Here is a 25999-nt window from a genome sequence, read left to right on the forward strand (position 1 = left end):
AGTTTCATCCTAAAGTGAGACAGGGACCTTTTGATAAAAAGGCACATATGCTCACATCATAGGTGGAAAGAGAGTGAATAACTTGCAGTTAACATTATCCGATCTCTTAAGTCTTAAGCCTTAGAATAATCACCCCTATTTTAGCATCTTTATAAGCACCTACTAGAGATTATGTAAATTACGCTACATCGATAAAGGATCTCAACTATGTCCCTGGGTGGTGTGATGGTGTCTACGCTGAAAATAAATGCTGGCTGCAATTTTGTGCTATCAGCACGCAGTCAATGTGACAAATTTTAAATCGGTGACTAAATTGCTAATTCATGATTCATTCGGTTTGAAAGCACTTTGTGCCCACACTGAAAAGTGTGAAGCAAATAAATTTGATTCTTCTTTTTTGTGCTTCAGAGCCTGTAGACTCCAGTTTGGTGGTTGTCTTTCATGCCTGTTCCCCACATGTCATATGGACTTGCGTTATTGCCAGACTCCTGTTACCTATGCTGTACCTATGCTTATCTGCCTGTCTTTCTGTAACAGTTAGCTCAAACTTCTTCAGTAAAGCCAAGCCTACCTGTGTATCTGTGTTTGGGGGGTCTCTGCTTGGTGTTTTGTATTGTGAATAATGACTAACGAGTAAGGTTCACCACAGTGAAATGCTCCACAAGAATAAATGATATACACTAAAAATGTTTACATTTTTTGATGATTCTTACTTTGTCATTGGGTGATCATTTTCAATGCGGTGTTTTTTCCCCTAAGATATTAATTTACATCAAATGATCAGTATATTTAGATTGAATACTTATGTTTTGTGAAGGAATATGTGCACCAGAATTCAAAGGTGCAGTAGGAGCTGTGAAGCTCATTATTGTGCTCTTGTCACTGACATCAGAGGGTTTCTCCTTTTCTAACTCATGTACGTTGTACATTCTCTATATAAAGAGGCCAGCAGACCACTGTATGCACAGCTGCAGGTCTTCCTATTATTTCCTCATTATATACCGATAATGGGATAGGGGTATCATGGCTCCCTTTCTTTAGAGAGTCCTCCATCTCTCCACCTTTTACTGCTCTCAGATTCCTCCACTCAATTTTCTGAGATATCTGATAAATTCTACGTCTAACTTGCAGGGTCACTAGATTCCTCTCATTAAGATATGCTCAGTCCTTAATTTACATTTTCATAAATATTGATTTCCACCCACAGTTTTTAGACACACAGCAAAGACATAGTCCTAGGCTGTTAGTACTCAGAATAAATGTCAGATACTTTAATTTCTCATGTCAACCACTGGAGCTGAAAAGAAAACACAGCTCATTCACATTTTACCTACAGCAGTTATATCGTTCAAATAGAATTAGCAATATTTCACCGCTGACCAGTATTTCCCAACCCATCTGTCAGCACAGATGTTGCTACCAGCAGTCACAATAAGGCACAGACACAGCGTGTAGCATGGTGAACAGGGAGGTTGAAATTCTAAAAGCCGGAAACAGGTGCTCCAGCAATATAAGCTGGTAAGTGTCCTTTATCAGCTTTGGGACAGGGTTTTGTAGACCTGTCAATGACCTGCCAAGGACGTTGCTGTTACAGTAAATCTGGCATTTTTATATTCGACTTTCACACAGTGACTCTTACGTTTGTGATTACACTTGTTTCAATTAAAGCAATGCTTTGATGGTGTGATGCCAGTTGGATGTGCCTGGAAGACCTCAAATGAGAGGCACACAAGGGGCATCCTGATATGATGCCAAAACAACCACAACTGGCTCAGTTTGATGCAAAGGAGAAGCAGCTCTACTCCAAGCTCCTATAAAATGTCCAAACTGCAGACGCCATCTCTCAGGCAGAGCACAGCCACTCTATAAGTTTAAGCCGCTTGTATTCTGTTAGTCACTACCTAAAGCTCATGTTTCTACATGAGGGTTCACTAAGAAAGTGAGAGATTTGTTCTACCAGTGTCCTACTCCATTTCAACTTTGTTAACCAGACCTCAAGATACTTAAACTTCTTCCCTTAAGGTAGCCTCTTGATACCCAACCCGAAGTGAGCAATCTACCCTTTTCCTAGAGAACCACTGCCTCAGACTTAAAGATGTTTGGCTGTCATTCCAGCTGCTTCACACTCAGCTTTAAACCACCTAGTGCACACTGAAAGCCACAGTCTGATAAAGTGGATTACAACTACAGGGACCTACTGTTGTAATCCTGTCTCCTAAAAATGACATTCCTACACAACTAAACAGCAAACTCCAATACGTTTTTGTAAAGATTTTGATGAGCTAATCATCACCATCCAATACAAAATACTTTTTGAATGAATAACACTTATCAATGCAAAGAGATTTGCAAGGAAGGGTGGGTTGGGATGGGTGGCAGGTGTTCAAACCAGACAGTGAAGCCACGATTCTAGAGTATGGTTAGGTTCAGGGAAGAAAACCACAAATCTTAGGGATCATGGATGTTTCTAAAAGCAATCCAACATACATTTTCCTATATTACACTACCTCAATATTCTACTGACCCTAACCAGCTTATGTAAACACAACCATAAAATGCTTTAATAATGTCGTAGACACACAAATTGGACATTGTACTGTATGATCATATATTTCAGCAAAAAGCTAAAGACGATATGTTGCTGTCAGATTGGCAGACTGTTGCTTCCACCAATCCCAGGGCTGATGATTCTCTACCGGTGAGTGTAAGCCAGCTGCATAGCAACCCTGCCATCAGAGTGTGTGTTTGTGTGATTGCCAGTGTGAGTGGGTGAGGAAGAAGCAGTGTAAAGTGCTTTGGGTATCAATAAGCTAGAAAAGCCCTATATAAGCAAAGAAAATTTAAAATTTACAGAAGTATGTTATCTGGTATGTTCAGTACTGTATCAACTTATTTCCAACTCGCCATTTAAAGAAACTGAAAGAGCTGAAAGAACTGAATAGAGGTAGCATAATGGATTATTTATTATAAAATGTATACCAGAATTAATAACATCTGGTACTTTAAATACATGAAGAATAAGAAAGCTAGGACTATAATAGACAATAGTACATTTGTTGTACGGCAAGTGATATTGATCTACATGTGACACATTTTAGCTTGGATATCGGTTGAAGGGGATTTGTTGAGCTACATGACTTTAATATTGAGTTTTAGGCTAAACCACACAATTTTAATTGGCCATTGGGGGCTGTTTCGTAGTATTACAGACACCTCTGCTACCACTGTCACCCGGACACTTCTCTGATGACTTTGATGCTTTTCTACATCCTTGTTACCACAGTTAAGATATAAAATATATTACATCCTGCATAGTCAAAGCCACTTGAGTTTTACCCAAATGCTCCAAATGGTTACTGAATTTTTTTCTATTACGCGTAATAAGGGATGTATAATAAAAAGCGGTTCTCTAAGATGCATTGTAGTGATATTGGTATTCAAATGGTTCATGGAATTTTTGCATTAAACTGATCCCAAGCTGCAAACATTTACTACTTGCATAGCAGACATACAGTATCTGACACCAGAGGTTTTTGTAGGATTCTGATGGTGTGACAGTAATAATTTCTTTGTAAACGCATGATCCAGAAGAGCTTGACAGAATGTGGGTAATTATGCAGGAGTAGGTAATCTATCCTCATTAGTGCAGACATCCCTCACATGGCCTCCATAATAATTGTGTATTTAATCCCCACTTTCAGTTCTCCACCTGAGTGTCCCCTCATTGTGTGGTGTTATGTAGCAATGCATGTGAAAGAGTGTGATAAAACTAAACTCCTCAGAAGCTTAATAAATACTTCCCACTGTCCTCAGATACTATGCCTTTTGTGTGCATATGGTATTATGACGCCTTTGCACACAGGCAAATGATAGGTCCATTTGCAACAAGAAGAGAAAAAATATCAAAGATTCTGGAAAATTTTAGTAGAGGTGGGATGTTTGGCATTGTGAGAGGTGATCAAATGTGAAAAAAGTACACTGTGTCACACACAGTAGTTGAGTAACTGGACAAAGTGTACCCATCCAATATTTGAAAAGACACTGAAACTTGCTAAAAAAAAGCTGTTACGATTTACTAAACCTCCTTCTCTCACCCACTGTGCCAAACATAATGCATAGGTTATTTTCTTAAAACCCCTTACTGATAATTGCCTTCCGATTGTCCATGACTGTCAATGCCATTTTGTGTCTGGTTAAAAAGGGGTCTCTTAAATACCACTTGGATGTTAAGGCCTAAAGGATGTGGGTTTTTACCAATTTTTAACTTCCTTTCAATGGCTTTAGTTTAGGGTGTGAATGTGCATTAATGCTTTTAAACTGACTTCTGACCTCCCTATATTAAAATATTTCCCTGCTTCCACCAAAAAAAACGATGACATCACACGGAGGAGTTTCTCAATATTAGAAGTTCAGATGATGTCACCTGGGGGAGTTCTGGAAAACCAGGTTGCCTATGACGCCAAACTTCATAGTATGAGCAATGACATAATCTGAACTGAAGGTTCCTCCAAGTGAGGTCATGTAGTAGCATTTTCAGATAGAAGTAGAGACATATTTTAATATAGGGAAGTAAAAGGAAAGTTCAATGGCATTTTTGTACATGTAGTACCCAAACTAGAACCAAGCAAGCAACCCATCTACTAGCACTTTTCTTTTATATTTTTAATATATTTAAAATGTAATTAAATCAATTCTTCCTTTTAAAATCATAGCATTAGTTAAGGCTGAAATACCACTGACTGGAGGTTTTACAATGATTAGATCTTTCCAGTTGTATAGGTATTGTCATCTAATCACATGTAAATATTCAAGTCAGATATATTATAAGCTGACACTTGCTTACTGCTAATGATGATGATCATGCTCATGTCAATACAGGTTGTTGCTGCAATGCCCCCATTATCCCTATCTCCTCTATACATATATTTTATTTCATGTTGAATATAGTACAGTATATGAGGGATTAGGTCTCACAGCAGTGTCAGTGATCCTTCTCCATCAAATCTAACTGTATAACCATACCATGCATAACCAATATTGTGAAAATATTAAATATTAAGCCATATTCTGTCATGTATATTTGCATGACAAAATTTCCAGGACAGAACAAACTATACATGGGATCAATAAGTACTATACAGTACAGCACAACTGGGCTAAGTTCAACATTCAATTAAATTTTTTTGCATCGCTTTCAATACGCACACATTACAATGAACATAAATGAATTACTTTTTCCAGGAATTAATTAGTTTAAAGTGATGTTAAATTAAGCTACAATGTCAAGTACTGTACCTCTTCTCTGGCTTGGTAACAGTTGGTAGCTTGTCATCCATGAAGACTGAGTTGAGGGCCCGGTGTAATCTCTGAAAAACACAGACACATTAGCTGTTGCATTTTGTCTGTTTTTCTGTGATTTAGTTATTATAGAACTTTATTTTTAATTAATTATTAGAACTTTAAAAGCAAAATTTTTATGGGTGTGTGTAATATTAAGACAAATAGAGCAGCAATCTACATTGTGTCTCTGTCTGCATGCATATGGGCTTCACTTGTAATAAAGTGTTGCTGGTTATATATCTGCCTTCTGCTTTACTAAAACTATGACATTTCCTTGCTGTAAATTCCTTTTTTGTTGGGTTATGACTCATTCTAGCAGGTATAGCTCTGCATGTACTGTACCTGCATGCCAACTAAAAGTCACAGTGCAGTATTTGTGTGTGCGTTCAGTACCTGGCTAGTGTGCAGCCAGTATTTGAGGCGTGGCTCCTTGACCCTCGGGATCACCAACTTGTACACAATGTGTTCTGCTATTGTGGTCAGTAGCGATAAGGCCACACCCACACAGAGCATCACAAACAGACCAGAGAAATGCTTTATGCCCATCTGCAGCGTCTGAAAGATTGAGAGAAAGATAGTAAGAGACACAGGATGGAGAGAAGAAAGAAGAGGATGCCGAGAATAACATATCAGACACAACGAGTCCCTGCGGTTCTGTTTCATGGTCATATAACAGTCACATAACGAGATAAAACAACTTTATACTTTACACTTAACTCTTTAACAAGGTATAACTACATTTTTAGCTGTTATTTTGTAGCCCCCATACTAATGTATACAAGAGATATTATATAAGTACAGGAGTCAAGTTGAACAAGACCACTCAGGTTATGACAATAATAATAATTCTCTAATTACATAATTGGCCTGCGTTATTTAGTAAGTAATTTTAATTATTTGTTTATTTTCCATTTCCACTGATTAAATTTGTGTACCTGCTGATGTAATCATCACAATCAGAAAGTCCTACTATCTCTATCTCTATTAAGTTTGACTGACCCGCCAGAAGTCAATGGTTGTCTCCAATTATTTATAAAACTACATTAACAACAGCTGGCATAGGCAAAAAAGCTGCTTTGATATGTAGTATTACTTATGAACATACATGTTTAAGATACAATTACTGCAACTGTACCAACTTCAACTGTAAAAGCTTTATATTCAAAACATATACTTGATACTTGGAAAGTTTCCAAACTGAATAATTTGCACAACCCAATCTCTAAAGTGCAGTACTGTAAAAAGTAAAATGCATGCACCGGAGAATGCTATTGAACTATTTTTTTAAACACAAATGGACAAATACGCCGTCGAATTGTGAAATAAGATGTGGTCAAAGTTGATAGTAAATCACTTTTAGAGCTGAGCTGTTTTCTGATTCTACAGAAATCCCACTCCTGAGAAACCCCTCAGATGGTTTCCCTCTGGGATATAAGGTTATAATTTGTTTTCACTTGCATCTTAATTTTCACTCATTCTGCTCCAAATATGCACGTGTGGACAAACCTCTTGGGAATGTATCAGGAAGTGTAACTGTCTCCATGTGATAACACATTTTGTTTCTAAATTGAGCACTTGTTGCAGTTACTGCAGGTGCACACTCTCATATGAATCTCTTTACTGCTGAGTGTGGAACAGTGTTTGATACAGCAGCAGCTGCAATGATTGCATTATAAAGTCATGTTGCAAAAGAATGCATGATGGATTAAACTTTCTGTAGCAGTTTTGTGACTTGGCAAGCTGGCTGTAATGAAATTTTTCAGGATGGTTCCAGGGAGGTTAGACAATGCAGACAGTAGTAACATGTGATATAGCTGTAATACAATTTCCAGTGTGTTTGAATGTTTTTCCTTTTTTATTCCTATTTTATTTCATCACTCAACTTATTCTTTAGTATGTGTGTTTATTGCCTCCTTTGGTTCACTGCAGTCAATGATTAATTGCAAAACATTTACTGCAAAAATACTGTTTATGAATAACTTTACATTTATTTCCTGGTAACAATAACCCCGGCCTTTTTAATGTTATCTAATTGAATAACATGCCATTTATTTGTATTTATTTTATTACTTTAAATGAGATCAACTTCTTCGAAGGGGTGGGCAGGGAGCTGGTCAAGTGCCAGACAGTTTGGCTGCCTCACTGAAGCCAATCCTTTAGATTTTTCATCTTTTCAGGAACCTTGGTTTGCTGCTAGTGGGGAAGGAGTCATTCATCCAAATAAAAGATTGCTATAAAAGGCTGAGCAGGACCAAACTGAACCAGCCTCCTGGGTAATTTATATACTGTTTATATTAAATAAATTAGTGGCTGATCTCATCCAACATTCTTTTTGTTTTGATACCTTTGTAAATTTGGCCAAAACATGTCACTTTTGTTGGACTTTGTGAGAGTTGATGATGCTGTTTTTGCAACATATAGTTTAGGTTTTTAAGTGATTTCTTTTAATTCTACAAAGTACATACAGAACTTATTTTTCAATATGACCTACAACACAAGGACTCTTATGCACATGTCTGCACATGATCCTCACTCTGCATGCCACCTGATATACAGTACACCTGATATAGTTGGTATGTAAAATGAAATGACACAGAGATGATGTGAAATATATAGTGACAGTTTTCTCTGCTGCACTGGAGATAGCCAGAGGTATGGTGCCGCAAGTGAAATGGCTCTGTAATAACTTAAATTTCTGCAACTGGAGATAGCATCTATAACACATCTAACACTGTGGAAAATGGTTCTTTTCACTCACACTGCAGTGTACAATGTCTGTTACTCATGAGACTAATAAGACAGTGATTCACATTTGTGTTGGGTATAGAGTGGTATTGTCATTCAAAGGCACACACCATGAGTGCTTCTTAATTAGACATCATTATGAGCAACGGACAGAGTGTATTTTGTCACACAGTATCTAAGAAGATAAATAATAAAAAGGCTAGAAACACAGGAGGAAGGCTGGGCAGAGAAGGGGCATGCAGTGACAGGGACGAGTGCAGTCTCTACTGAGCTAAGAGTCACTTCTGAGGATTCCAGAGTCACAGCTGTGTGAAGAGATGGCCAGGCTGTTAAGAGAGCTAAGTGCTCTGTAATAGCAGAACAGAATGGACCACGGGGCCTAGAGAGCTTAGGACTGAAGTTATGGGGACACAGCTTGGTTAGCAGCTGCAGGGTCAGGGGCCAGGGTCTGAGTTAGAAAGAAGCAATTACTGGACATGTAGGTTGTGGAGGGGGGGTGCAAAGAATGTATTCTGAGATTAGAGTGAGAAGATGTGTGAAATGAGGAGATGCGTCCTGGGTAGGAATAACTATGAAGGGCTTTGTTTATTTAAAGAAAAAAAAAATTCTTGCATTGCAATAAAGGCAGAACATCCTGTTGTTATACAAGGGAACTACTTGATACACTGGATCCTTTTTACCTTGCCTGTATGTTACTAAAGTAGTTTGTCCAGTATTCCCTCTCTAGTTTTGTTCTATACTATGAACTGTAGTGTTTTCATCTTATAAATATGCATTAGACCCAATGCTAATATAAAAACAAGAATCCGTGCATTGATTGTCTTTGACATGCTTGGCATAGCACATTGAAAGATACTGTCGTCAAAGCTCAACATCTGTTAAAATGTCTCCATCTCTAGAAACAACAAATGCGCTGCTGTTGTGTGTAGCAGGTGGTGCTGTTCTTACCTCTGTCACAGCAAAGCTGCGCTTCCCGCAGGGCACAACCTTGTACCATTTGTCATGCAGCATGTCCATGAAGCCATCTGACTTGTACTGACTAACAAGTTCTGAGATGTTGGAGGTAAGTGGAGAGTTCTGAGGGAGGCCGATGCCATAGCCTGTCAGGACACACAGACACACACACAGCATAGACTATTTAGCAATGATTCTTCTGTTGCAACGGAAAAATCCTTCCCATGTTACTATCTTATAACCAAAGATATGGTAAGAGAACTCACATGTTACAGCAGCACACTGACATGTAAGGAGAAAGAACAAGGCACTCTGTGCTACTGTAGTAATAGGTAACCAAGCAACCAAGGTAAAAATGACAATTGAAGAAAAAAGTGTTTACGTTAAAGTACTGTACACAATATACACTGTGGATTATAATGCAAAATGTTGCAATGCAACTTTTGTGCAAGAACTAAAAATATCATTCTGCTATATTCTTTCATATGTTGTTCTGTTATTCTATTCTATATATTCTGTTGCTAGTTTATAGCTTGGCACAAGAATATGGACAACAGCTGCTGAACAGAAAAAAAGTGAGTCTTGGTAATTTTGCCAAAAACAGAAGACAATGACTGTGTAGCAGACCGCTGTGACAAATTCAACAGCCAATAACAGAAGTACCTTTCCTCAATAGGAAGTACAGTGATTGATGTGTATTGCATCCTGCAAGCTTAAGGGTGCATTAAGTAATTAACAACACTGGAATCTGGGACTGTGGTGGCTTGTAATGGAAGCAACCACCACGGGAACATGTTCACAGTGGGAGGAAGTGTCTTGCTAAATGGACCACAGATTAACAGTTGACAGAAGAGAATGTAAGCTTTTGAAAGCCAGACGATTAACTGCTGTGCAAATGTTCAGTGATTGATATTGTTTTTCCTAAAAATGCTCATGGTTTGTTGGGTTGCACTCATGCAGAAAAACCTCTTATTAATTAAAAACTGAAAAATATTAGGTATAGTGATGCCACAAACCACAATACATTTGTATAAGTAATAAACTAATTTATAATGTTCTCTTTGTAGTTAACAAATTCCCTAAATACATATGCACAAACTGTATGATGAGTCTTTATGTGCTACCTTCTATTGCAAAGGGTTTTCCCACAGTTAGTGTTTTACAGTCTGCATCTATGGAAACTTCATAGTCCAGCAGAGCTTTGTCCATAATGAATGCATCCAGTTTCTGAGGGTCAGCCCTGTAGACACACAACAGGAAAACACAGTAAATACACATGTCCCAAAAGAAAAGTCTTACATTTTAAATACGTGTTTGTTTGTTCTGGAATGTGAAGGTGCAAAGACCAGTTTTTCTTGAAAGGATGTGGTGAATTTGTGAGAACTCTGACTTACTCACTGTACAATACACTGTTTAACTAATAATTGTGTATACATTTTTAAAGCGCTCTCCAGGCTAAGCAGCAGAAAAACACTGTAGTTAACCGATGCATAATGCATGACAAGAAAGTGAGGTCTGAAGTTGTAATGCTAGAATAGAGCAGTGATCTGAATGAGACCATTTTAGGAAAATCTGATCAGTGGAATTTAAAATGTCAATTTTGGGTATGTGACATCTAAAAAAACTAACTGTGGACCAAAATATAAAAACTAAACAAATTAAATCTTAAATTTCCTGGGAATCAACTCTAGAACCACACAGACATTTTCAAACAACCCTGTGAAATTTGCATGAAAAATTAAATGTTTTAACAACCCCAGAGACTCCACACAGGCACAGGTCTGCAACTTATTTCCTCTGGTTTTGTCCTTATGTCACTTTCCTTACAGACAAAGTATAAAGACTAGGAACGATGTACCTGTATTGTTTAATGTACTTAATTTGATGGTAGGGTAAAGCTGAATAAAATCAAAACATGCCTGGTTTGTCCTCAGTCCTCAGTGAAGCTTCACTGAGGATTAAAAAGCATGGTTAAATAAACATTTGAGTACAAAATCCAAGCCACTGTAGAAATTATACTACCATAGACAACAATAGGAACCGAAATACATTTTGTGGAAATCAATAAATAAGGCATTAAAACTCACATGAGAGTGACTAGTTTTGCTTTGTGGTTTTTGGTGTTATCATATCCAGAAGACATCATTCAACAGAAGATGGGATTTAAATGATTTAACAAATCTCTCTTAAACCTTTGTTTTGTCTCAACTTTTATATTCCTCAGGCCAGTTTTGTCCACAGTTTTCCAATATCTTTTCTGGTCATAAGGAGGAAAGTTACTGCCTGTCTGCCAGTTACTCACATTCAACATTTCAAGTCTGGTACACAGTACAGAGGTGAGCTATTGAGTCACAACACTCTCAGTGAAGCTTTTACAAATCAACTCTAAAATGTCTTTACTGACAGCTAACGTCTACCGGGATACAAACGCTACAAAGCCTCTTGTCAAGATATACCCTCTGTGTTTTGCTTGTTATCACTGACAGTGTTTCAAATCCTCTGCTATGTTCTACCCACAAGCTGTCTGTTCATTATTGCAGGTTGAATTAGGTTGCAGTTTATGCCCTTGGTCTTTCCACCATGGTGATATTGATGTCATGTATTTTATGGCCAGAGCACTACCCTGGCATCAAGCAATTACCTAAATATCATGATTAAAACATGATGCATCTGTTGCATCATCTTCCTGCAGCAACGCTTGAGCTGTAAAATGAGCTGAATCATGTGCTTGCATCCTGATGCAAGGTGATGTGAGGCACTGCAGGTCCATTAATGTTATATCTCTTAGGTTGATCAGGGAACAGTTTTTACACCATGACGTAAGCAACAAGCCACCAGGTTAAAATCCTCTTTAACAAGTTGATTTGATTTATAGTCAAGGCTAAGCTTTCCTATGTGAAACAGAATGAAAGAGTCGTGCAACGTGAGAAGATTTTCAACTTACCTGCTTTAAGAAGCAAGCCAAAACAGTCCAAGTCTGATGCAATTAGTAGTTTTAGTTATTTTCATTAATCCACCAATAGCTCATTCATTTTATTTTATTATATGGTGGTACAAACATTAAAACCACATCTGGACATAATGCACTCCTGTATGACTCCACCATCCACTATGACCTCTGTAATAAACACAGAGAATTATCACCTTTCACCACTTTCAACTTAAAAAGTGAAAAATTATAACTTTGGAAAGTAGAATTTTTGGCAAAGCTGCTTTAGAAGATTGTACAGGTGTATATAGTGAAGTGGCCAGTGAGGGTAGAAATGACATAACAACAGAACTGTCGCTTTTTGTAACTGAAGTTGTGAAAATCTAGTTTAGTTCAGGGCATTAATGAATGTTGAGTTAAATCAACTCATAGTGCTGCTCTTGTGTAAATACAGCATGATTCACATACCAGAACCACACATACACACACAACCTGTCATAGGATTATGTAACTGATAACTAATGCCTGGTGCCAGGGGAGTAAACCCTGAGGACCAAGTATTCAAGTTTGTATCGTGACACACTTATATGAAGTCTATGAAGGTTTTTTTTTTTTTTTAAGAAAAAGTACATTTTTGCTTTAACCCTATTATCAGCATTTTACAACTCTGATTTAAAAAAAAAACAAAAAACATCTTCTATCCTACTCAGACTAGACCTGCACTCAAACTGCTTTTATACTCTGCTTCGCTCTACAGGGATGCCAGTCGAATGTTGAAGCAGCCTAGGATGACAGCAGTGGCACGGTTAAGAGGAGGGGGAGGTCTGAATGCAAACACACAGTTGCAGCAGGGATGACAGCACCAGGGGATGCAATTTTAGTTTTTTTACATTTTTGAATTTCCTTTGACACACCATATAGGTTCCTTTTTTGTCAAACCAGAGAGAGAGAGAGAGAGAGAGAGAGATTTTGTGGAATGACATGTAAGACGAAGAAAGTCAAAGATGTAAATGTGTTTATCAGTTGTTGGTGTGCTGCATGACAATGTCTTACTTAAGATTATGTATGCCATCTGGTGTTGCTGGGACATTGTATCTTCTCATATATTCGTGCATCTCAGGGAAACTCTTCTTGACGTAGTCCTCTGCGCTGCTTTCTCTCACCGTGGCAAATCGGAATCCCTGAGAGGGATGGTGCAACTGAAACGGAGAAAGAAAAAAAGCAAGGTGTTACCTTACTGATATTGATATTTTTTCAATTAAATGGGTTGTGTCTGTTGTTCTTTGGTTTGCTTTTTAATGTTCTCAGATGTAGAAAGATCCTACTTGTAAGAGTTTTTACTTATTTGTTTTTTGTTTTCCTTTTTAGATGTCACTTGATGAGACTTGGTGAGTTGACAAAAAGAAATAATTATTTTTCCAATTGCACTTACAAAGGTGGTTTAATTAAATAATATAGCTTACTTGCAAACCTAAAGTTTAAACGGAGTTCTTTTAAAAGTAAGAACAGATACCTGATCTGCAGGTAGTCACTTTTTTCAAGTGAACATCAAGGACACACAGAGAAAAATCCCAGTCGTCATGAACTAAAACTAAACAAACATGTTTTCAATACAGATCAAACCCATTTTTGAAACATTGAAACAAGTGAAAATTCAATGTATTTTAATCTGAACTGAAGAAGTGACAATCAGAAAAGAATATGTTAAGACTATTTTCAAACGTTTTCAAAACTGTTTGTGTTTTCATTATATCAAATTAAAACCCTTGAAAATGCTTTTCTCCAAGTTTTCATGACTGACTAAGCAAGTTAAAGTACAGTACTTCACATTTTGTAACCCCCATTTCATTCCAGTGAAAAAAGAAATATAGTGTTTCAACCTAGGACATACTGTCCAATGTTAATGTAGGACTCAATCTCTCAAGAACCTGACAGAGAACTGATTCAGAAACTTTAAACTTTAATGTCACAATTTGCAGCTATTTTATACCTTTGGGTCATGTATCCCTGACAGTTGTTCGTAGGTCTTCTCCCCAACCATGACGGCTGCCAGATTAGCAGTGTAGGTAGATAGACAGAACAAACAGAAGATGGCCCAGAGATTCATCAATAGACGACCTGTCCAGCACTTTGGTGGCTTGATGGCGACCGTTCTCCCGAACAGAATAGCGTAGCACACATTGAGCGCTGAGGAAAAGGAGAACACTCGGTCGCGGTTGCGTCCACGGGGTGTCATTCCAAACGGGCTGTGCCACTCATACAAGGTGAGAAAGATGGCAGTGACATGAAGAGAGACGAAAATGCCGAGCCACATGGACCAGTGGAGAGGCCACATGAAGGCACCGATGGGTGCAGCTGTGTCGCGAGTACGAACCTGGGCAGGGTGGGACATAGGATTAGAAAATGTCTAACATGTTATTACATTTGTGTCACTATCAGGTGTTGTTACTTTTTACATGTTTGCTTATAATTAAACATAGTCCAAAAAAGGAGGGGTGATGTTAAAGTTGTAGTGTTATACTGATGTGTCATTGTATGGCAGGTTTTGGACTGGAAAATCAAGCTTCAGAAGTGGACAAGATTTGAAAAGCATTTTTGTTATTTGTAAATTCTTGGTTGTCACAACAGTTTCAGGATCACACTAAGAAAAGCAAGCAAGCAAAATAATAAATTTTGACTATGCAATATAGGAATGTTTCACTTCCCCACTTCCCTTGTATTACATTCACTAGCTTAGCCTTAACTGGCTGGTCCACTGTAAGCTGGACATCTCCTTCTATTATGGCACGTTAAGATGCAAGAGTGATTACCACAATCACTACAACTGTCAGCTGTTGAGACTACCTACAATAATTGCAGTAATAAGATCACTCCACAAAGCTGTACATTGACCAGTACAACCCCATCTGGGGAATTGCATTAAAATCCAATAACATAGGGCTTGAAGTAATAAAACTCTGCCATATTGATACTGACCACCAGCATACCAAGCGGAAAGAGTTGAGGTGAGGTCAATGACAGACAGCAGAGAAGGATGAGCCAAAGAGTAGCAGCAGTGATAAAGAAGCAGTGAAGGGAAAAAAGAAAATCTGTATATAATGAGAAAAAGAAGTGCATGACAGAATAGGAAAAGCAATACTGACCAGAATTCCCAGACTGGTAGAGAAAAAGGGAGAGGTGAAGTCAATGACTTGGCTTCGCGCTGAATTAATGCTAAAAGAAGTCACTGCCATGTGCGCAGCACCACTGAGCAGATCACCCACCAACCCCGTCCAACGACCATTCTTCAACCCCCCATACTTCCCATCACCAACAATATAAAGGTCAAAAGTGAAGCCCATGTCCTCTGCTAGCTTCTCCAGCAGGTCAACGCAGTAACCATAACAACACTTTTTCAGGTTAGTGGGAACAGATCCATTGGGTCCTGCAAGGTTCTGGAAAAGTCCTTCCAGAACCAAAGACTCATTGGTGAGTGGGTCAAGGCACAGCTGGCCTGCTGGACACAACCCATCTCCATCCACCTCACGCGTAAATACAAACGGGTGTTCCACCAATGTCACTACCCGCAAATGCAAACGGGCGGATCGGCGCCAGTCACCTCCTCCTGCAATACCTGGATGGCTTGGCCAGGCCCCCTGGTCCATCAGAACTCTCCCCCTGCGCCAGCGTCCCAGGCGGGTCCAGGTTGGCTGGCCGAGAGGGTCCAGCTGAAGGGACCAGATGTAGTGATGGGCATCTGAGATGAGATTCTGACTGCGACCGTCTCTGGATATAAAACCACTCTGGCCCTCAAATGATGTGTTGGAGAGAAATCTAGAGGGGGGTAAAAGTAAAGGGGGGAAATGACAGAAGTGAAAAGGAAGGTAGGAGGAGGAGAGCAGTGGAGGAAGGGTTGGAGAGACAATAGATAGAAGATAAGTTGCAGGAAGAAGGATGATATTTAGGCTGAAATACAAATCCATATAGCAAATCCCCTGTGTTTCCACCCTTGCAGGTGTATCCCTGGAAATAATTGAAAGAAACTGTAGACGGTAATCTAACAGCCCCAGGTTTATCTCAGAAACCATACAATAAAAACAAACCAAAAAAATAAAATGTTCGATATTTCAAACTGAAAAGTTCAAAACTGAGAATCAACATATGGTACACTGGCTATGCAACAATGTATATACTGCTGAGATACAGTAGTATATATACTGTTGCATAGAACTGGAATATGATGAAATCTGTTTATCTCTCTTCAAATAAGACATTCATTATAAGACATTAGTTTAAGTATCTTTGAACAAAAACATCAATTTGATACACACTGTAATATATATATATTAAAAAACATGTACACATGTTGTTTTATATGTTTATAATGATGCATATACGAGTGCACAGATTAAAGATGATTAATATAATAGTAACAGATGATAACACACTAATTCCTGTAAAAAGGAAACAAGTTGCAGTCTTCATTGTGTTCGTTCATGCTTTGTTGACCCATTGATCCAGCCTGGCCAGTTCATAAGGCTTTAAGGCACTGTAATAAAACCACACTACATCTTGTTTTACATGTTTTCCTGGTGAAGACATTCTTATTAAAGAGAAACAGTGATCACTAGTTACGAGTACCCCACAGGGATATAATGGCTTAATGCACAGTGCAATACACAGCAAACTCTTAGATAATCTCCTGTATACAGGATAAAAGTCAATAATACTTAATATGATTTTCTTGTATCCAGGTATATTGTGTCTTTAAGCATGCAGAAAGCTGAAAGTCTCATTTTGCGACTATCTTTCAAATGGCACACGCACAGTGAGAGTCCATGGAACACAATACAACTTATGCATTCAAATTAGATGCACCGCAGCAAAAGAAGTTTTCTGCTGGCTTGCTTTTTTGTCCATTTGCCAATACGCATATCACCTTTTCCAGAAACCTTGGGATTTTCTGAAGCAGGGATTTACAGGCTTAAATGTAGTATTATGTTTTACCCTTGCTTAGTTTATACCAAAATCCCAATTTAATGACATAACACCAGCACACGAGAAGTGTATTATTTCGCTGGCCTCAGACTGTCCAGAGTGTGTGTGTCTGTGTGTGTGAGCCAGGATAAGACCGACCACAGTCCAGTGATCACGCCATTTCACTCACTGAGCCATGCTGCTTGCTGTCTGAGAGTGTCAAATACTAGAGCAGATTCACAGAGTAACACCAATATACACACTTTCATTGGAATGGATATATTTGGATTCAGGAAAGGATGAAGGCGTCCATCCCCGGTAGGTAGATTCACACGTTGCACATGACGTAAAGATGTAAATAATGTGACCTTTTCCAATTTTGTTTCACCTTGCTCAGTGAAACTAGTGCCTTTTCCACCACCCACCTTGTCTACTTTTCTCTGTGTTTTAACAGAATTAAGCCAACGTGACAGCTCAACTAGTCTGTCTGAAGGTCAGTGTCTTGTAGATGTTAAGCTACTTGGGGAGTGTGTCGTTCCCCTCTTTGCACAATGAAAGTGACATTCTCTTGCATACTCACGACAGTACAGAGAGTTTAGCGTGTTAAGGAGTAAAATGTCACATTTTAGTGAAAGGTCACATAATATAAATATGCTCTATGGTAAGTCAAGACTTTGATAACATTTTTGCATCTTTCAAAAGTGAATTCTGAAGTAGTAATTTTTATCAGAGGTTTAGTTGAAAGTATAGAGACAGATAACAACCACAAATCCCAAAAAACACATGATATAAATGTGAGAAATTAAGATGCATTTCAGTGAAAAAAAATTGTAATAGACCCCCTACCAACACAATAATAATTCTGGCTCCCACAGACTGGGTATGTGCTCGTGTGGTACACTGATTAGTCCTGTCAATTTAATAAGGTGCTACTAATGACAAGTCATTATGTGTAAAAAAAGACACCTGTCCACAGAATCTCTGTCATCCAATCAAACCTCTCCACCATTGGCAAAAATAAAGAGCTGTCAAAGGAAGTCAGGGACAAGATTTTAGACTTGCACAAGGCTGGAATGGGAACATCAGCAAGAAGTTTGGTGAGAAGGAGACAACTGTTGGAGCGATTATTCTCAAATGGAAGAAATGCAAACTAACCGGCTACCGACCTCGGTCTGGAGCTCCATGCAGGATTTTGGCGTTGGTATTATCATGAGAAAAAGTGAGGGATCAGCCCAGAACTACATAGGAGGAGCTTGTGAACGATCTCAAAACAGTTTGGCAGACCAGATATGAGCTCTTTGGCATCAACTCGACTCGCTGTGTTTGGGGGAAGAAAAATGCTGACTATAAACCCTGAGAACACCATCCCTACAGTCAAGCACGGAGGTGGGAATGTTATGCTTTGGGGCCGTTTTTCTGCTTTACAGGCCGACTCTGCCGCATTGACGGGCCAATGGACGGGGCCATGTATTGTAAAATCTTGGATGAGAACCTCCTTCCCTCAGCCAGGACACTGAACATCGGTCATGGAAAAACCTGATGGCTCTTCCAAAGTGACCCAAAGTATACCACCAAACCAAGAAAGGCGTGGCTCAAGAAGAAGCACATTAAGCACAGACATGACATGTTACAACAAACAAGTCATACCCACACGTGCCAAGAGTGTACATTTTGAATTTCTCATGTAAAGGTCTTTTTCTCATGCATGAATAAGCAACGGTCAGAGCTCAGAGGTACAAGACACAACGCTCTACTACGCCACTCACATAATCAGAACTCAATGATGCTTAATACATCTGGGCTTGATTGTGTTTGGCTGCGCTCACTAATGAACTATTGAATTCCCTTAATGAACTGACACATGGAGTGATCTGTGCGTGATGATTTAGGATTGTTTTTAAGTCAGATATTATCTAACTGGGACATAGGTTTTAATTCACTTGTGGATGACATTTCTTGTATATTTATTTATTTCAAAGTTCTGTTAGACTAAATATACATTTGATTTTCATGTAAAAATTTTTATTACTTTCACTGTTTGTGTCTTTGTGTTTTTCCATTTTATATTTCTACTTTACTATAAATGAAAGCCAACTTAGTGTCCTTTTTCCTGTATCACACTGATTTGACATTTGTTACAAATAACATACAGTAAGAGATACCTGGGGATTGGTGGATAACAACCGCTTGAGCCACAGCTGCGCCTAAACAAATTTGAACAGTAGAGGCCTATGATTAAATATCTATTCTAACAACTATTTCACAGCAACACTAATTCAATGTCATGTTGGCCTTGTCTTTTTGCCTAATGCATCACCTAGAAAATATTTTGAGGATAATATCAAGTATAACCAGACAGCAGTGATTATGTTCACATCACTGACTATAAAGGTGAAATGAGCAAAAAAGCAAGCAGCATGAAATGGGGGATGGGAATGCACTTAAAACTTTGTTTAGATTACAAAATATTCATCAACGCCACTGGATCCTGCTTTTAGTTAGAATTTTAGTTAGTATAAAAATGTTCTTTTCTTTACACCAAAAGATACATAAATAAGCCAATGCCTCTGCCTTTTTAAAAGAGTCTGCCAAGAGCATTCTTCCTTCCTGTTAAACCAACCCCTCACTAAAGCAAGGAGATAGTGTTTTACTTACATCGGTTTGGGGAATACATGCCTCACAGGGAACATTTATTATATAGCATTTCATCTCTTCATAGCTCAACTGACTGGTTCATTCAGGGTACTCTGCTTGGCTTTGGTGCATACGAATCACTTTAAAATGATTTGTATCGAGAAAGATTGTGTATGGTGGGGGAAGAAATGAATAAGATAACCTGCTGAAATTTGTTCTGGTTGTATCTAATCTGTTATTACCTAATTTGTGCCCTCTGAAATTTTGCTGTCTGCATCTCCAGGTATTACATAGTATTTATGTAAATATTGCATCCTTTAGTTCCCACGCTGTCTCTATTCCTTCCTTGCTATTGCATCTTTTTCCCCCATTCAGGACTCATTCCTTTCAGCTTTTTAGTCTAGCAAGCAAACAGTAAGACCGTCTCCCAAAGATTCTATAAAATAGTATACACCATGGTGTTTTTAACGCCACACATCACACGTAGGTCTAAGGGCTACAATAGATGGATTAAATGGTTTGTCATGTTGTAAACTGAAAACGTCACTAACTGGTTTACCTAACCTGGGTTAAATTATGTTACAGTACGTGAAGTTGATATCGTTCCATGTTAACTGTTGGGGCACTTGGGCGCCATCTTATGAGATTTCTCTGCCTTTGTTTTTGTGATTTGGAGGCTGTGTTTTGACTTTTGTCATGATAAGCATAGTAGGGGCAGCTCAGTGCTTCTGCAACAGTAGGTCAGTAGTGGAGTGCTGCCATACTTTTGTGAGTATGAGTATCAGCCACTGTCAAACTGTTCATGTACTATATTTATTGTTTATAGTTTTACCAAATAAAGTTGCTTGCCATTGTGATTTAATCCCTTCAGGTAGCGACTCTTTTCCTACTCTTCATTTCTTTCCATCTTCATCATTTGAACAATTTCAACAACTCTTCAGTAACTAATTTTAACCACTCTGCAAAGACAAGACCCCAGGATGGCGCCCGTCTTTGCCAACAATAAGTCACATTATCTATGGGTCCTGCTGAAATTAAAAATGCAATATTTTAAAAATTACCATGAACTTAGCGCATTAAGTTTTTCCGTAGCAAAGCTAAACTGGATGAACCAGCACCAGTGTGAGGAGTTTAATATGTGTACCCAACCAACCTGTTACAAAATGCAACCTTGTCTGCAAGAACAACTAGAGCTAGAAGATAAAACACACACTCTTAAGTCCAGAGATATACACACATCCATTAGATTTTTATATTTTTTATGTAAAACTTCTTTTAGTCTTTGCACAAAGCAGGACACAGAGTTCATGTACAACTGTGCCATCCCTGTGTTGCGCTAAGTACAATGTACTCTAGTGACCCTGGGCTACTTCCTTAACACAATACTAAGTGGTGTACATTGAAAAACTTTTTCCCATGAGGCCAACTGAATGAATGACCCACAGTGCTAAAAGTGCTCAGCAAATGGAACATGGTTGTAAAGAGACAGAAAAGATCTGGTATGTGACCATCAGAATGACGAGTAACACGGTACAGCCTGAACCTTTGTGACCTTTCTTGGACCAAAGCCTAAAAAATCTAATGAAAAGAAAGAGGAGAATGAAAGTAATAATGAATAAATCAATTATAATGCCAAGCAGAATAGCCAGCAGCCACTGGTTAACTCTATTTCAAATAAGGAATAATTAATAATCCCATTTCTCATAATGGAATCTTTCTACAATATTAGATTATTTTTGTTTCATTTTCTGATCCTTGAATTATTCATGTCTATATATGAAGTGCATAAATATTATAAATATACTAAGCAAATCTGAATTTGAGACAGTGTAAATTTTTGTTCAGTATTAAGCTTCGGTAAGTTTTCTTAAGAACAATTCAGTCAGGAATTTAACTTCCCACACATATGTACATGACTTATTTAATAACAGTAGACTGACTCTTTATCTCTATATCAATTGAGTGAGAATACATACTTTACTGTACATACCCACACTCTGCATGTCAAATCTTTTAACTAGTAAAGTTCACAATGTCTTTACAAACAACATTTTGAGTTATAATATGACATTGTCATGTTTATATTCATTTCAATTAGAAAAACAAAATTGCTACCATAATTTGGAATGTCAAGCAACCTATAATTAAACATTATCAGTAACCCTTCATTCTTTAAGTGCACCAATCCTGCAGATACTCCCAACCCAACACCTGTTCTTCAGCTTTATAACACAACTTGGAGAATATCTGGCTGTCAGTGGATTCATAGTTTTATTCTTTGACCTGCCACACATCTTTATGCAATTACACAAATTAGTTAAAAATAGACCTTTTTTCTTGATTAGTTTCTGGTGCTCCTATAATTATTTTGTTTTAATCTGGATTTTAAATTATTCAGACAATAATGTACATGTTAATTTGTTTATTATGTATTTATTTGCCTTTCTAACAGAACTCTTTAAACTGAGAGATTCTTTTACTTCCTGTTATTGCCTGTCTTGGTTTAGCTAGCTGGTGCTTCTTACTAAGTAATAATGACAAACACTTCTGTACTTTGTTGTTTGACCAGCAACTGTGCTGCAACCATAAGTCCATAATAATAACAACAATAATGTTTCCGGAAGGTTTTTATTTCCAGTTTGGGAGCTGTTACAGCAACTCTTCTTCTCATCTGTCACATGGTTTCTGAGTTCAACACTATGGTGACAACAGTTCATTCCAGGTCAACTTATAATCTACTGAGCCCCTAATGCCACAACTCAACAAAGACAAAGACAATCCTGTCACAGAAATATCTAAGATGACTAAAAATGATCAAAGCTGTCTCCTAAAAGTTATGTTCATATACAACAGAACTGTTTTACCAATTACGTTGTGACGGCAACAAATTGCCCTGTCCTCTGAAATTGCTCATCCCCTCTCTTTTTTAAATGAATGAAGTGTTAGATTTGTTAATGCTAGTGGAGGCACCAGGCGGTGAATGGCAGGTGTACAAGGTGCACGTTACACCAGAGACTGGCGTCTACAAGAGTACCGTCAATGGTTTAGTTTAGACAACAAAAGCACAGATTGATTAAGATTAGGGAAAGACGATGGATTTGTGTCAATTAAATGTCTGAAGTTTATTGATGTTGGAAGTGGAACTGCAAGTGGACACTTTACTGCACAATGGGATACAGCATTTTAGCAGAAAACAAATGTTATCGGTGAACATTCCACTGTTACAACCTCTGTTAATGTACTGTTACTTGGTAAATAGAGTTTTACTGTATACAGTTTTTTTCATGCGCGCTGTTGTGGCATCATTCTGAAAAGCGTCATCACAGTGGGTCAGCGCTGCTGCCATAGTGGTTATATAGAGGAATGCTGCTTTATCTTTGGCCCATCTCTGTCGATTGTTTTAAAATTTTTATCCAATCAAAGCACGAAAAAAGCATAATGCAAAATTAAATAAATAATAAAAAAATACTTCCCTTTAAGTGATGTTAATGGTATTATATTTTCAGTATATTTATCTACTAATGATGTGAAACCAGAATTTATAAATTGTACTCACAATAGGATTTAAGAAGCCGGCTGAAGAAAGAATGATTACCTCTGAAAAAGGGCTATAAACATAATTAGTTTTCTTTCATGTTTGTCATTGTTTCCAATCAACTAAGTTTTGGTAAGGCAAGACCTGTGAAAGGGAATTTCTGTATCTGTAAATACAGCAGGCAGTAGAAGTAACAAGGGCACTTAGCTCTAGGTTGGTTGATTAATGATTTTCTAATTGCACCCTAATTAGTTCAGTGATTTCCTTTGTTGCAGTGGCAGTGCGCTACCATGGCAATTTGCTAGTAACAACTAGAGAATCTAAAGTTATTGGAGCTCAACTCCATTTGTGCACACAATCCTCCACTAGAGCACATTTAAAGTGCATCAGAACATGTCAATTACAATTGATAAAAAACAAATCTATCCTGTGATATATGTTGTGAGATCCATCACGCACAGATGCATGCAGCCAAGGTATCAGGCGGCTCATGGGACTGTCTCTGTCTGAAGTGACAATTCACATTTTGATTGGAATGTCAATCAAGTGAATACAAAAAGGTGCAGAACAGACACAAACAACCACAAATTGAGGCAAATGAACCACAAAGAAATGGTCAAAATGATTTAAAAAAAAATGTGAAAAGTGAACACAAAGAAATACTAAAAACCCTCAAATGAGACATCAAACAGCCAGAAAAAAACTGTTCCAAATCAACATCTAAAAATAACATCTAAAAATAATTTCATCAAGTTTAATACAGCATTATGATAGTATGGTAACTAGCATCTATACCCAGATCCTCAGCTGAACTCAGATGTAATGAAAATAGAATCATTATAGAATAATATCAAACCTTTATGTATCTAAGCACTTCTTCTGGGTTTAAATGTTCAACTGCCCTGCAGAGAAAAATTGAAATTGCTTTTAAAGCAGATAGCGTCTGACTTTTAGGAACTTTCTTGCCAATATCTGCTTCTTCCTCTGCAGAAATTCACTATATTTAACTGTCCAACTTTTTACCACATCCTCACCTTGTTCATATATCTCCCTCTCCCTCAGGCTGTGTACTTCCCCTGAGACCTCTGTCATTGTCTGCAATATTGACCAAATAGTCTTATTGTTTAGCATTGTGCCTATACTGCTTATTGGCAAATGGCATGTACTCAGTAGATAACAATACACACAGCATATAGACATGAGAAATAAAAGGAGATATTGACTCATTAAAGAATTATTTGTAATTTGTACATAAACAATCAGGTGCTCCTTCTTAGTTATAAGAAACTCAGAAAACCTTAGCATCCACAATTGGTGATGCTCTGAAAATGCACAGACTGTAAAAAAGATGAGTAGAGATACAGGTAACTCAGCATACCTGACCCTGCCTCCAAAATCAGAATAAAGATCGGCCCCGGCTATGTGTCGAATTGTCCTTGGGCAAGACACTGAACCCCAAAATGCTCCTAGTATGGAAGCCATTGAACGAGAAGCAACATTGTAAAGTGCTTTGGATCAAAGTGCTATGTAAGCGGCCATTTACTATTTGCCATCACAGCCGTGACTGAATGTACTGCCAATGTTTATAATTTAGAGAGACATACCGAAATAGGAAAAAGGACAATAAGTCAGCATTTATTAATTCATGTAGGATGAATATGGTTAGACAATCCCAAAAGTCCCAAGGCTTTGCAAAATTTGAATTGGAAAAAACACAAAAACAGAAAAATTACTTTTTTTTTTCTAAATCTTTCCAGCTTACATGCAACCATACATTGCTCTAGCTGGTTAAAGTATATCATATGTTGCTATTAGTTTTTTGACACTTGTTCTTTATTTTTGTGATTTGTAAAACACTGACAGACTAATCAATGTTTCATAAGCAGCTTAGAATGAACCGCAGCAATGTAAACACAATCAGAAATCTCCTCCAGCCTTTCCAAGCTCACCATGTTCAAATAATTCTCTTCTTTGATCATTGTGCTGATTCAGGTGTTTTGAGGGGAATCTCAGTAGGAAAGGTCAAACTCTAATTGTAATGCAGTGGGGTGTGATCACACACTCTTCATCACCCATATCTCAGCAATATAAATTAGTGAGGCCCAGCTGCAGAGGCACTGCATTTCATCACATGCTATCATTTCACCACACGGCTGCAGTTACTGAATGTACATAGTGTGCGTTCTAATGGCCGGTGTGCTTGTATATGAATGCAGCTGCATACATGTGCATGAATGATGATTATCCAGCACAAAATTTCAGTCTGCAGAGATGATTCCCTTCACAGGTAAATGATGCACATGCACCTGATGGTCCAAATGACATAAAGCAGAGCAGACCACCTACTTCTGTTGGAGCTGTTGGAAGTACTAATATATCCCACTTATTAGTACAAGCGATCAATAGTTTTAATGTTGTGGATCATTGGTTTCTAATGTAATATATGTACATATCTAATAGTATTTTAACAATACATCACATGACACTTGTATGTTAAAGGGGTTGTAGTTAAGTGTATTTATCACCAAACCTTTCACTTTATCTCAGGTTCTTATCACTCATTTGAAGATGGCTGTTCAGCAGAAACATAAAAACAAAATGAAAGGGATTGAATATTAACTTTCATTTACAATAAAAAGTTCACCAGATCCACTTTAACGATTATAACATATTTATGTTGCTTTCATAGACTATAAAATCTATTGCTGGTTTAAAATAAAGTCAAGTTAATGGAGAACAGCATTTTGGATTAATCTGCATTTAAACAGATTTATCGTTGTAAACACAGCAGTCAAGTAAGTTTCAATAAAGAGACACATTTTTAAACTAAAATGTGTATATATTAAAGAGAAAACGGGGATTATTACAAAATTGGTAGATATAATGCAGTATAAAATCATAAAGCA

At 37.8% G+C, this 25999-nt stretch overlaps 1 protein-coding gene across 1 annotated transcript in view; it reads right to left on the bottom strand.

Annotated features, from left to right (window-relative positions):
• The window catches only part of grin3a (glutamate receptor, ionotropic, N-methyl-D-aspartate 3A), a 38759-nt gene that overhangs the window by 4595 nt on the left and 8165 nt on the right, over positions 1–25999 (bottom strand). Inside the window, exons 3-9 of the mRNA XM_067484401.1 lie at positions 15112–15781; positions 13959–14342; positions 13022–13167; positions 10164–10279; positions 9034–9185; positions 5734–5895; positions 5296–5366 (exon numbers count right to left, since the gene is read on the bottom strand). Of these exons, the coding sequence (XP_067340502.1) occupies positions 5296–5366; positions 5734–5895; positions 9034–9185; positions 10164–10279; positions 13022–13167; positions 13959–14342; positions 15112–15781 (1701 nt within the window). The remainder of the gene's footprint in view (positions 1–5295; positions 5367–5733; positions 5896–9033; positions 9186–10163; positions 10280–13021; positions 13168–13958; positions 14343–15111; positions 15782–25999) is intronic.

Source organism: Channa argus, chromosome 18 (genome assembly GCF_033026475.1).
Source record: "Channa argus isolate prfri chromosome 18, Channa argus male v1.0, whole genome shotgun sequence".
Classification (NCBI taxonomy): Eukaryota; Metazoa; Chordata; class Actinopteri; order Anabantiformes; family Channidae; genus Channa; species Channa argus.